This window comes from Cavia porcellus, unplaced genomic scaffold, assembly GCF_034190915.1.
Source record: "Cavia porcellus strain 051 isolate PalLab524CR breed Dunkin Hartley unplaced genomic scaffold, mCavPor4.1 scaffold_6, whole genome shotgun sequence".
Lineage (NCBI taxonomy): Eukaryota > Metazoa > Chordata > Mammalia > Rodentia > Caviidae > Cavia > Cavia porcellus.
In genome coordinates this window covers 82,530,120-82,542,421 of record NW_026947489.1, presented here as the reverse complement: position 1 = coordinate 82,542,421, position 12,302 = coordinate 82,530,120, and the positions used below count along the sequence as shown (strand labels likewise).

The 12,302-nt window shown below is 43.8% G+C and overlaps 1 protein-coding gene across 3 annotated transcripts in view; it reads right to left on the bottom strand.

Annotated features, from left to right (window-relative positions):
* Positions 1 to 12,302, bottom strand: part of Rnf43 (ring finger protein 43) — a 62,269-nt gene that overhangs the window by 11,821 nt on the left and 38,146 nt on the right. For 2 of the 3 annotated variants that reach the window (XM_063251224.1, XM_063251225.1), the window contains one exon: positions 3,959 to 4,081. In XM_063251224.1, coding sequence (XP_063107294.1) covers positions 3,959 to 4,081 — 123 coding nt within the window. Of the gene's footprint in view, positions 1 to 3,958; positions 4,082 to 12,302 lie in introns of those variants that run through there. The other variant, XM_063251226.1, reaches the window with a different exon arrangement.

The window sequence follows — 12,302 nt, the reverse complement described above, 5'->3', positions numbered from 1 at the left end:
GCCCCCTGCTCCTCCACAAAACCTAGACTACTTAGCAGAGTATAACATTGGAACTGTAGGCAAAGACCTTCACTGCTGGAGATGTGCTGGGTGGAGAGATTTCTTCTCCTAGTGGGCTGGCTGGGCTAGGCCAGGCAGGAAAGGTTTTAGAAGGTGTAGGTTCCTCTGGGCCTGGAAGCAAGGACGAAGGGCTATAACCTTTACTGAAAATGGCAAACCTACCAAGACTGCCTAGGTTTAACTCTTGGCACTACTATGGTTAGCTGTAAGACTATGGGCAAGATACTTAACTAATCTGTGTCTCAGTTTTTCTTCTGGAAAACTGGGGTAATAGGAGAACCTATTTTATAGAGTTGTTGTCATAAGGACTACATAAATTATGTAAAGCCCTTATAGTGCCTGAAACATAGTAAGTGTTCCTTAAGTATTAAGTATTAGAATTAAGTATCATGGGCTGGGGATTCACCTCAATGGTGCAAGCGCCTGCCTGGCAAGCACAAGATTATGAGTTTGATCCCTGGTACAAAAAAAAAAAAAAAAGAATTAATATCAGTGATTATTGTATCAACTATTACTATTACCATAGTTGATAGTATATGAAGTCATACCCATGACTTCATTTACTCCTCACTACTCTACAAGACAATCTATCAATCCCACTTTAGAGTTGAGGCAACTGAGGGTCAGAGACACTAAATGACTTGCCCAGGGTCACCCACTGATGAGCAGGAGAGGCAGACTTCAAGCCAGGACTTCAGCATCCAGAGTGCCTGCTCTTAACCACTGGGGAGTGGCCTCCGGCAAGAGAGGCACAGTTTCCACCCACCTGCTTACCTCTGGATCTGACATTCTACTGGCCAAAAGGGCCCTTGTGCTAGGCCAGGCATGAGGTGATAAAGGTTTGACTTATCACTAAGATGAACATGAAGCTGCTAATAAAGAAACAGAAACCAATTTGAGTGACTAGAGGCAGCATCAGTGACAAGAATGGAGGAATCCAAAGAATTATGGTCAAGGTTTCAGAGAACAAGAAGATAACAAATAGAAGAAAATAAACACCAACCTTGTGAACTATAAAGGCACAGAATGGGATATAGGGTATAGCTCAGTGGTGGAACATGTGTTTAGCACATGCAAGGCCCTGGGTTCAATCCCAGTGCCACACACATACACACACACTCACACACACATATGCACACACAGCATGGGGTGATGAAGCCTATGACAATGACAGTTTTCTTGAATGAATATTATACGTTTGACATAGGGCTAACAGCTTCCATCAGTACCATCTCATTAAGTCTTCATGACTATTGATATAAGCTCATCATTATTCCACTTTTACAGATGAGGAAACAGAGGCTTGGAGTGGTGAGTTAAAATGTCCAGGTCACACCAAGGGTTAGTAGGGGAGCCAAGCTTTAAACCCTTAGAGTCCCAGTTCTGTTAATGATTGTGACACTAACAGTACAAAACAAATAGAGAAAACCAGAACTGAACTGACTTACTCAATGGTTTTCATATTTTCTCTTACCAAAGACCTCACTTTTGCCTTACACTTCCCATGAGCTATATCTTTAAAATAGTGTGTTCTACTAAGCTGACTGCATTTATTATGTGCAATTCATTTTCATATGAGATAACCTGTATTAATACATTCAACCAACCAAAGGCAAAAGTGAGTATTTCAGTCAAGTGAATGAGACTTCTGAAATACTGGAAGTATTACTGCCCTCAAAGACCTACTGTGAGCCAGGGGACCCCGCCAAGTAGGGGCTGCATGGTCAAAGGGTAAGACCCTGTGGGAAACCTCAGACCTACCCAACTGAAAGGCACTGATGAGCTTGGAGCTGGAGTGGTCACACAGGCAGTCAGTGATAGAGGGAGAGACAGAGGGCATAGTTACACAGTAGCCGAGGTATTTTTTTTAAACCCCGAACAGTTGATTTGTTTCCATGTTTGTTTTAGCTCCGACACAATTTGACACTTGACACATTATTTCAGCCTCACAATAATCACAGGGGTAGGAAATCAAGGTCTTATTTTATGGTGATGAGAACAGAAGCCCACTGAGTACCTCAAAGGGCACTGAGCATGAGTTCCTTGCCTCACCTCCCTCCTCTGTGTGCATGTTCCAACTCTCTTCCTGGCGTGTTACAAAACAGCCCCTCTGCAGAAGTGCCCACAGGTCACAGGCTGAAATCACAAGCTATGCTAAAAGGACAGTGGGAACTGTAGGTTTTTCTGTAATTTTCAGGGTAAAAATATATTGCTTTTATAATAGGTAAAACAAAGACAAAATCACCAGAACCTCTCTGAGCCCTTCTGCACCCCCCCCCCACACTCTCCTCACACTGACACTGTCTCTAAGGCAGATGGACGCTCAGCACTTCCTTACTAAATGAGGATGAAATCCTCTGTGAAGTAGGGGAAATGAAATATCCAGAGCAGGGCAGCTTTGGCCTAACAAAATTTTGCTGCCATGAGACCCTTGCTGCATTGCCCATGTTCCAACTCCTCCACAGCTGCCTTGACCCTGCTTCTCACCTCCCCAGAAGCTTCTTCTACATCAGTATGGCCAGGCCGGGAGAATATCATCACTGACAAGCAAGTGCTCTAGCCCTGAGCGATAGCCCTAGCCAGCCACACACAGAAGTTGACCACATCTCTCTCCTGGCCCCTGCAGGATGAAGTTGTTTTCCTGAGGCTCTCTAGAGAATCAGGAAATCCTCAAGGGATCTGGACTTGAGTACAGAAGCTGGCACTACAGTTGGGGGTGTCACATCACTCTCCTTTTTCCCACCCCTAAGTCAACCTGTCTGTGTCACGAATAATCTATCTGTGCTCTACACAGGGGGTTCAGGAAGGAATGCAGCACAGCAAAGATTAAAAGCCTGGGTTTGAGAACACGATGGGCTTGGTTCAAAATCCCTGTTCCACTCCCTCCTGATTTGTGTTGGACTGGAGAGTTAATTTCTTCTGATCCTCCCTTGCCTCTTACGTCAAGTAGAAGGTAATGTTTGCCATTCCAGATTATTGTGAAAAGTACATGAGATAATTACAAAGTATCTGTCCCATGTTCCACTAGGCCCAGTGGTAATCACACAGAAAATACTAACTATTAGTTAAAGTGGGGCTCACAGGCACAGATTAAAGAGCCTATGAGGCCAGAGCAGAGTGTGGCGAATGAGAGCCCACCAACGGTTGAAAGGGGGCACCTCCTGCCCAACTCCTGCTGATTAGGGCCTGCATGAAAGTGGAGCAAGTACTGTTGGAGGTAGGGCGTTTCCTCCAGAAAAGGTTTTTTATGTACATTTTCAATTTTTAAATGTGGCAATTAATTTGCATTTGGAAAAGTCATTGTGTGGGCTACACACAATACGCCTTGTGTAGCCAAAGCTATCCGGTGGGCCAGCAGTTTGCAACCTAAGAGGAAACATGCAAAATTGCTGTTTTCTTTCCTTGCAAAAGTGTTCAGTAAATGTAAGCTGGATGTGGTGGCGCACACCTATAATTCTAGCACTCTGGGAGGATGAGGCAAGAAGATCACAAGTTCCAGCCTAGCCTGGGCAGCTTAGCAAATCAGTAAGACCGTGTCTCAAAATAAAAATTAAAAAAGGCATGGAGATGTAGCTCAGTATGATGGCTCTGGATTTAATCTCTAGTGCCAAAAAAAAAAAAAGGTGTTCATTAAATGTTTCTAAAATGTTCTAGTGTCCAGAGACTATGCTTAGGAACTTTTAAACTGAGGAGCAGAAGCTGAGATTGGGTACCTACTAAGATGAAAGTCAAAATTCTGCTGGTGCTGGGTAATAAACAAAGGACAGAGGTGTAAAATTTTCACCAATCCCCCACCAGGAAAGGGAATCAGGCACATCACTGTTAGGAGATTAAGGGACAAAAGAGTATGGGGGCTCCTCACAGTTCAGGGTACATATAGGGTCAAGTGCAAATCTACCTTGCTGGCCAGTGACAGGCAGGGGCGAGGGGCCCGTCGGGGACTCTCCAGCTTGACAATACTGATGAATCCAGGCTCCAGATTGTCGTCATCACTGGCATTGCACAGGTAGAGGGGATGTGACTGCAGAGAGAGAGACAAAGATCTGGGTCAGGGAGGCTCTTTAGGCAGAAGTGAGCTATAGGAACCAAGTACTTTGATGCTGTCCTAGGCAGGTTCCAGGTTGGTCTCTCAGTGCTAAGAAAGAGTTGTCTGTTATTGGATTGGTTCATAGTAAGCCAGTAGCCGTCAGTTGTCATTTCAGCGGTACTGGTATCAAGGACCCAGGAGCTGTGGGTAGAGGGGAGGGAGAAATATGCAGAGGGGCCTGAATGAAGAACTTGCTACAAATCAGCTCCAACAAACTTCAAACCCTATTTTTCCACACTGGTCAGATGTAAAGGGCTCTTCTCTTGGCCCCAGATTCTCTCAATTCCCAATTTTTCTACCTGCTCCCCAAACCCCAGTCTGACAGAGTCCATCTGCTCCTACATCAGCACCTCTAGAATCATGTCTTTCCTCTACTCCCCAAGGGCAGTGCTGGGCGTTGGTAGTGCCTCCTGCCTTTTTGTGATGCCCTTAGCAGCAGTTGCTCTATAGATTCCCAAGGTGTGCTCTTTCCCAACATGTGGGTCTTCTAATGTAATGCTACCTTGATTCTCTCACTATTCTTATTATGGGAATGCCTGTGCTCCAGGCTCATAATGGGATTAAGTAAGGCACTCACAGGAAGAAGAGCCTATCTTGGGAGATGCTTGGCTAAGACTTAAGCTTTGACCAGCACAATTCATAGAAGCTCATCTGGATCTCAGAAGTTATGTACTAGAGAAGGAGTCAACTCAACTCATCTGCTCTGAACTCATGGAAGGTCCAGCCCAAGACCCCGTGCCAGTTGTGCTGAACAGGGACTAATGGGGAAGCAGGCCAACATATACTACTAGAAATCTAAGTCTCTCCTTAATCAGGGGTGAGACTGTCTTATTTTAACTTTTCAGTCAAAATGATCCTAATACCATTTGCATTTAATTTTTTCTGAGTCAGATGTTATGAACGATATGAGAATAAAATGTGATATATTAGGCCCAATAATCCAATGGGCCAATGGGCCAACTCCCATATGGTGGAAAACCAGTGTATCCTAGCAAGAAAGGGATTTTCTACTAAGGAACAGCCTATTTCTTGTTCCTCTCCACTGATGCTAGAGTCTAAAAGACTTCTAGAAAAAGCCATCAGAGGATCCATAGGACCTTATGAACTTATGAAACTGATAATGGTAATGGGTTTAAAAGCATAGTCACTTTCAAAAAGCACTTTTAAGCTATTTCCACTCACTGTATCACACTGAGTCCCTTGAATACAGTAGGTTCTTAACAAATATACACTATCTTGCTTTAACTAAGCATCTCTAGGCAGGGAGTGCTGAGATGGGAAGATGTTCCATTCTTGCTCCCAGAATTTAAAGACTACAAGGTTGCTAAAAGTTTAGTGTAGAAGACAGCTTATGCTTTCCTGCTCCCCAGAAAAAGGCTGGCATAAGGTTGGGGTTGTTTTCATTTTAGTAAATCTGTAAGACCCAGCTCAACAAGCTCTATTATTCTGTCCAATGTCCATCTCTATAATCACTATACATTCATTTCCTAATTCTACCACCACTGAGCCCCCCATGGTGCAGTGTACGAAACACAGAAGTGTCAGTGTTGAGTAAAAGAGGCTCACTACCTTAATGAAGCTCGAAAGACAAGCATGTAAACATATAGTACTGTGATGTTACAATGCTACTTTGCTCAAGGGGACACAAAAGAGAGATAATTTCATAAGAAGGGGAGGGGATTTATCATAAGCACAACATGAGAGCTTTCATGGAGGTCAAATACGTATGTGTTCACCTAATGGAGCAACAAAAGGGTGTTGGGTGGAGGGGTACATTCCTGGCCGAGGAAGCCACCTGCACGTGGGCATCAGGTCAAAGTGGATTTCAGGAAAGCAGGTCTGGCATGAAAGAGAAGGCAGGAGATGAGGCTGGAAAGACCACCAAGAGTCAGGAGAGGTCTGCTCAGAAAGAGGTCTGGTCCCAAACCACAGAGTTTTGTGTGAGGATTCTCTTGGTGGTGGCAAAGGAGCACCATGTGTGGTAAGGAATTGGAAGTCAGATGTTCCAACAGAACAAAACACACAAGATCTTCAGGAAGGGCAAATTATATCCTCAGAAGTCACTGATGTGCTTGCTCCTCCTCACCATCCAAGTCCAGCTTTCTCATGATGACCCCAAGATGCCTCTCACTGATCAGAGGGTCAACTGAGAAACGGGAAGTCACAGGGGGAAAGTGAACTGCACAGAAAATTTGTGAATATTTCTACACCACTCTGCCCACCGACCTAATGGTGAAGCAGCACCTCCAAGCAGCGCTGGAGTGGAGGTGGTCTTTGATAAAGGGAAAGGGAACCTAGTATCTTCATTTTCCGGCTCCTGAACCAACAATTATGGAAGAGAAGATGGGAGGACAGGGCCCATTAGTAAATGCCTCGGACATGCCCTGGCTCAGACAGTGCCTCACTATGAGGTGGTGTCATCTTGTTATGGTCGCCTGCCCCCAGGAGAGGGGCATTAAGCTTGGAGAACTCAAGGTCATACAAGGTTAGAACTTAATAGAGCGCCGCATGAACAGAATCAGCCCTCCACTCTTCATGATAACAGTAACAAGGATGAGAATAACAGTTCACACTTTTTTTGTTTTTTTGAGACAGGGTCTCTCTATGCAGTTCAGGCTGGCCTTGAGCTCACTTTGTAGCCTAGGTTGGTCTCGAACTCACAATGATCCTCCTGCCTCAGCTTCTCAAATGCTGGGATTACAGACGTGAGCCACCACGCTCGGCTCAACAGTTCACACTTACTGAGTGTAAGTGACTGTTTTAAGCACTTCTTGTATTAACTCTTTTTCATCCTCACCTAAATAGCAAGAAGTAGATACTACCAGGGTCCCTATTTTAAGATGAAGAAACTGAGGCACTAAAAGGCTAAATAACATGTCCAACTTATACAACTATTAAGTGGCAAGGTTCAGACAAAATGGGAAAAAGCAGTAAAATAAAATAAAGTTTTCAAAAAAACCAGACCGATGTGTGGTGATTCCAGTACTCGGGAGGCTTGCCGTGAGTTCAAGACCAGTTTAGGCTACATAGTTAGTAGTGAGACCCTGCCTCAAAAAAAAAAAAAAAAAAAAAAAAAAAAGACAGAGAAATTTGAAGGTCAACTTACATTTGACTTTGAAAACATGATACCTTCCCCAATTTGTGACCAAAAATTTTGCCTTAGTAGTATATATTTTTAAAGCAAAAGGGCCCAAGAGAGTCCTAGAATGTTATTGGTGACCTCCCATAATTTTATCCTCAGCTCTTTTCCTGGGCTTTCTGAGTGACCCAGCCAACTCCACAACCTTGATTCTCCTTATAGAAAGAAGACTAGGTCAGGATCTAGTCTTCTCTTGAGCTCCAGACTCATGTGTTAAACTGAATACCCTGCAACACCTCAAATTCTGCCTTTTCAAAACTGAACATGATATTCTGCTCTTCTGCTCCTCAAAATTGTTCTTCCAGCATTGCTTATATTAGAAATCAGAACCACTATCCATCCGTTACCCTCCTAGACTTCTCCATCTCCTTCAGCCCTCTCCCAATCAACAACAGCCTATCACCAAATTCTAACAATTCCACATCCTAAATATTTTTCTCCACTTTCTTCCATTCCACTATGGCTACTTTAATAATACAAGCCAGCATCAGTGCCATTCTGATTTACTCTAATAAAATTTCCTGGCTAGGGTCACCTACCCTATCATTTCTCTATATTGGAGCCAAAATGGCCTAAAATAGTGGGCACATTACTCTATGTAAAACTCATAACTCTTGGGATAAAGCCTGTACTCTAAACATAGCCTAAAATTTTCTGTTTCCTTGAGGCCTGCCTTTAGGTTTTCCCTCCCTGTAACCCATGCTCTAGAAATGTTTCATGTCCCTAAACACTGTTGACATCTGCTGCTCTGTCCTGCCTTTCCCTACTCATAGACTTACCCTACCATGTGGAGATGGTCTTCTTTTTGCTTTCATTTCCTGGGGCTACAAGATGAACCTATCCCACCCCCATCGCCCCTTCACTGCCTGCTACTCAGTGGGTGCTCAGTCAGTATTTATTGATTAAATACAGAAGATCTACAACCAGATAGCTGACAGTTAACCATAAAGACAACATAGCACACACCAAAAATCCTGATAATGGTTGCTCTTGGTGAGGAATTAGAGAGAAACTGGTAAAGAAGGGCATTTTTAAATATTTTTTTTTTTTTGCTTCACATAGTACCATAAGATGATACACTGAGTGACTTCTGTCTTTTGCTGTGATAGAATAAAAAGTTGAAAGCTATCAATATTTTGTTCTGGGTCCTTTCCCTTCTTCCAAGAAGGCAGCTTCATCTTTAATTTCTTTGCCTCCGGGGCATCTGCACAGTGCAAATGTTACTTACACACCTCCCTTTCTGGGTTTTGAAAAAAAAATGAACTCATGGAGGAAATATAAGTGTCCTGAAGGCAGACAGGAGTAAAGGGTGGGGGGAGGGGTTAGAGTCTCTAGAAATGTGAGAGGTCTGGGGATGCTCTGAGCCATGGGAATCTCAAAAGGTGGCCCCTGCAGAGTGACCAGAGGCTGGATCTGGCACAGATTGTGTGCCCGTATGTATTTCAAGGACACATTTATGTTTGGATGATGGACAAATCTGTGATGACTGGTGGACAAATGCCAGAGAGGTTCCTGGAGCATTCTAGTTTCCATAAAAGAGTTTTCTTCTAAGTCAGTGAAGGGAAGTTTCCTTGAAGCCAATTTCTGCTTTCTAGTGGGATAGAGCTTACAATCAGATCTAATTTGATACAAAGAAAATATCGTGATGTCTTGTACACTCATTTAGTGGCACGGGAGCCATGCTCACTTATACTTTTTTATGATTTGATCTTCAGAAGCCAAGTATACAGCTTCTGAGAAAACAGATCCAGGTATATCTGCCTCCTTAGGATTCCAGGCCTCCTAGTGACAAAGATGCAAACATGACTGCAAACATGACTTACGTGTCAAGCCATTTGTCTTTTCAGTGACACCAGGGAAGGACCAAGAGCAATCAATGGGCTTCTAGAATTGGGTGAGGGTGTGGTTGGGGAGGGTTCATGGAAACTGGGAGAGTTAGGTCTGCATTTTCCTGAAAAGGCCAGAAGTTAGTATATGCCTGTCCAAAGGCTGCCATGGGGAGCAAATCAAGAGAAGCTTCCTTTTATGGTCCAGGTCATTCTCAGACGCTTGCTTTTCATGCACACTTCATACCCCATGTGTTCTTTTTCAGGGTCTTGCTATGTTATGCAATTGGCCCTGAAGGCCTGGGCTCAAGCAGTCCTCTTGTCTACACTTCTGAGAAGCTGCATCACAGGTACACACCACAACACCTGGTTCATATTTCATATTTTTGAATCTGTTTTCTCTTTGTTCTCCCTCCTTTATTTGTTCTGATCTAATTCCCTTCCATTCTAAGACAGGTTTAAGGTTCAAATTCTGATTCCATTGTTTTCCTGTGTGACCTTGGGTAAAATATTTATCCTTTCTGAGCCTCGCAGTCTTCATTTTCAGAATGGGAACAAAAATGCTTCCTGGTTATAGTAAAGACGAGATCATGGATATTAACTACTTAGCTCAGAGCCCAACACTCAGCAAATGCTCATTAAATGGGATCTGGTTTTATTACTGCATCTGTAATAATAAATCGCTTATTCCTGGAAGAGACAAAGCCCTTTCTGACTCCTTCCTCCCTTGGCGGTCAACAGTGCCTCTCAATGCCAGTGTTCCACAAGGCTCAGCCCGGGACAGCTTATTATCCACGGTCACTTCCCTCCTGTTCTCAGTCCTCCAAACCCCACTGAACAAGCTCTTCCAGTTCTCAGCCTGCCTCCTTCCCATGAAGGAAGCCATGTGATCTCATTACCTCCTCACAAAGGGCATTCCAGGGCTCAACTGAGCCCCACACTTAATGCTGGCCTTACTTTATTCACATCGTCTTCTTCTCCTCCTCCTCTTCTTCCTCCTAGGCTGTGTGGTTCTTTACTGTCCCCAGTTTCCCAGCCACTCTCCTCCCCCACTTCTCAGCAATAATCTTAGTTCTCTGAGTCCATGTACAGACCTTCACCCAGGCCTTGGACAGGTAACTTTACTGCCTACTACAATTTTGCCTTTGTAATCATGAACGTTGGCCAGGCATCAAAGACACCTTCTCCCTACTTCCTCTTTTCAGATTTTATAATCATCCTCTCCTGTGCAACCTCCATTACCTGAACTTAGAACTACCTTTTATCTCAGGCAACAGGACACACCAGTGTCATAAAGTAGAGCTCCTGCTGCTAGAGGTAGGGAAACAGACTGGCCTGAAGTTTCTAGTGAAAGCTCCCAGCTCACCTCCAGTGAGGTCCAGTTTAGCCACCTTGCCTTGAAATGAAAAGGTTCATTCTCACAGCTGTGAGTTAGATGTAATGGTGGCGGTGTGGATATGGAACCCTCTCTAGACCTGCCTTCCATCCTCATATTAATCTGTCTCTGTCTCTATTTCTTTGGGATGGCTGAGGTTCCTAATGAATGAAGCTGAGAGGCTGGGAAACTGCCAAATTTTTCTTTATCTATTTTGTTAAAAATGCTTAGTGGGATGTGGTATAGTACTCACAACCTCACGCTTGCTGAGCAGGTGCTTGTGCCACTGAGCTAAATCCCCAGACCTTTCATTTTTTTTTTTAAGCTATAAAAGAAAATAATGTTGGTGAGGAGAGAGAAGCATTGCCTCGGGCCATATGATGGGCTGCAGAGGTGGCTGACAGAGGCCTCCAGCATTTCTTACTGAATCCAAGGAACCTTCCTGCCAGGTCAGGCTGCTGGCAAGCCGGAAAGCTGACCAGAGTAGAATGGAAATGATAGGCCAGAACCAAACAGGAAGCAGAGTAGCCAAGTCTGAGGGAAAAACTAAGTTCATAGAAAATCCAGCTTGGTATGCACTACATCACAGTAAGGACCTTAGTATTTGGTGAAAGAATGAATAAAATTCAATTTGAATTTAATTGCCAATAGTTTATAAAATATTGAATTGCTAACAGCTGAGCCTGGTTCATTTCCATCACGGAACTTCAAAACTTGTTTTTACCTGGATGTTTTCAGCCAATACTCACCCATAATCCAAGGGACCCCAGAGGCTGAGGCAGGAGGATTGCTTGAGCTCCTGAGTTTGAGACCAGCATAGACAACATAGCAAGGTCCTCATTTCAAAAAGTAAATTCCCAAGCTTGCTTTTTACAGATGAGGAAAGTACAACTCAAGTTATAGATTGCTCAATCCTAGTACCCTGTCCATGCAGCCAGGGTGCCTCCAGGTACATATGTTGAAAGGTATTCCATGTGGCACAGTGAACATAACCTGACAACTACAAAACATGGAATTGTGTGGGAGGCTCTAGGACTCCCCATTTTTGGAACTCTCAAACTTGAATAGTCTTTAACAAGCTGGAATCTGGGTCTGACTGTTCCTTTGCTTCTGGGCCCATTTTCTTTCTTCTCCACTTCTTTCTTTTCCAGGAGAATTTATATCACCTCTTCTCCCAATTACTACAGAGGAAGAGATGCTTCTCCAGGGAATAGTTCTGTCTTCTTAGGATGAGAAAGGTGTGCTCTAAATTAGTGGTCACAGAAGCTTGGATGCAAATGATGGTCATTCCCTCCCAAATGACAGCCAGACTCTCATTTCCTTCAATCCCTCACCTGACACTGAAGGTTTAAAAATGTGTCTATCCTTACTTCAATTTTGTCCAAGCTCTAGGATACACCTGGACCTCCTCATATGAAAATGACCCCCACAGTGGGATCCATCTGATTTCACACTCTGCATGGCATTTCCCTCTGGGTGATTCATGGGATCAAAAGCACACTCATGAGCACATAGAAGAAAGCATGGAGCAAGAAAATGAGCTAATTATCTGATTTGTTTTAGAAGTAAATGAATATGATAGAAGAAATCTTGGCAGTAACCAGACAGACAGGATAAAAACCTCAGCCTCCACCCAGGAGGTACAGCTTTTATATCATACAGTCATGTGTCACGCAAGGCTTCTCAGCAATGGACCACTGTTAGACAGTAATCTCATAGGAGCATCATAAACTGGTACAGTGGTGCACAACTGTAGTGGTCACAGCTAATCAGGAGGCTGAGGCAACTTCAAGGCTAGCCTGGGAAATTGAGCAA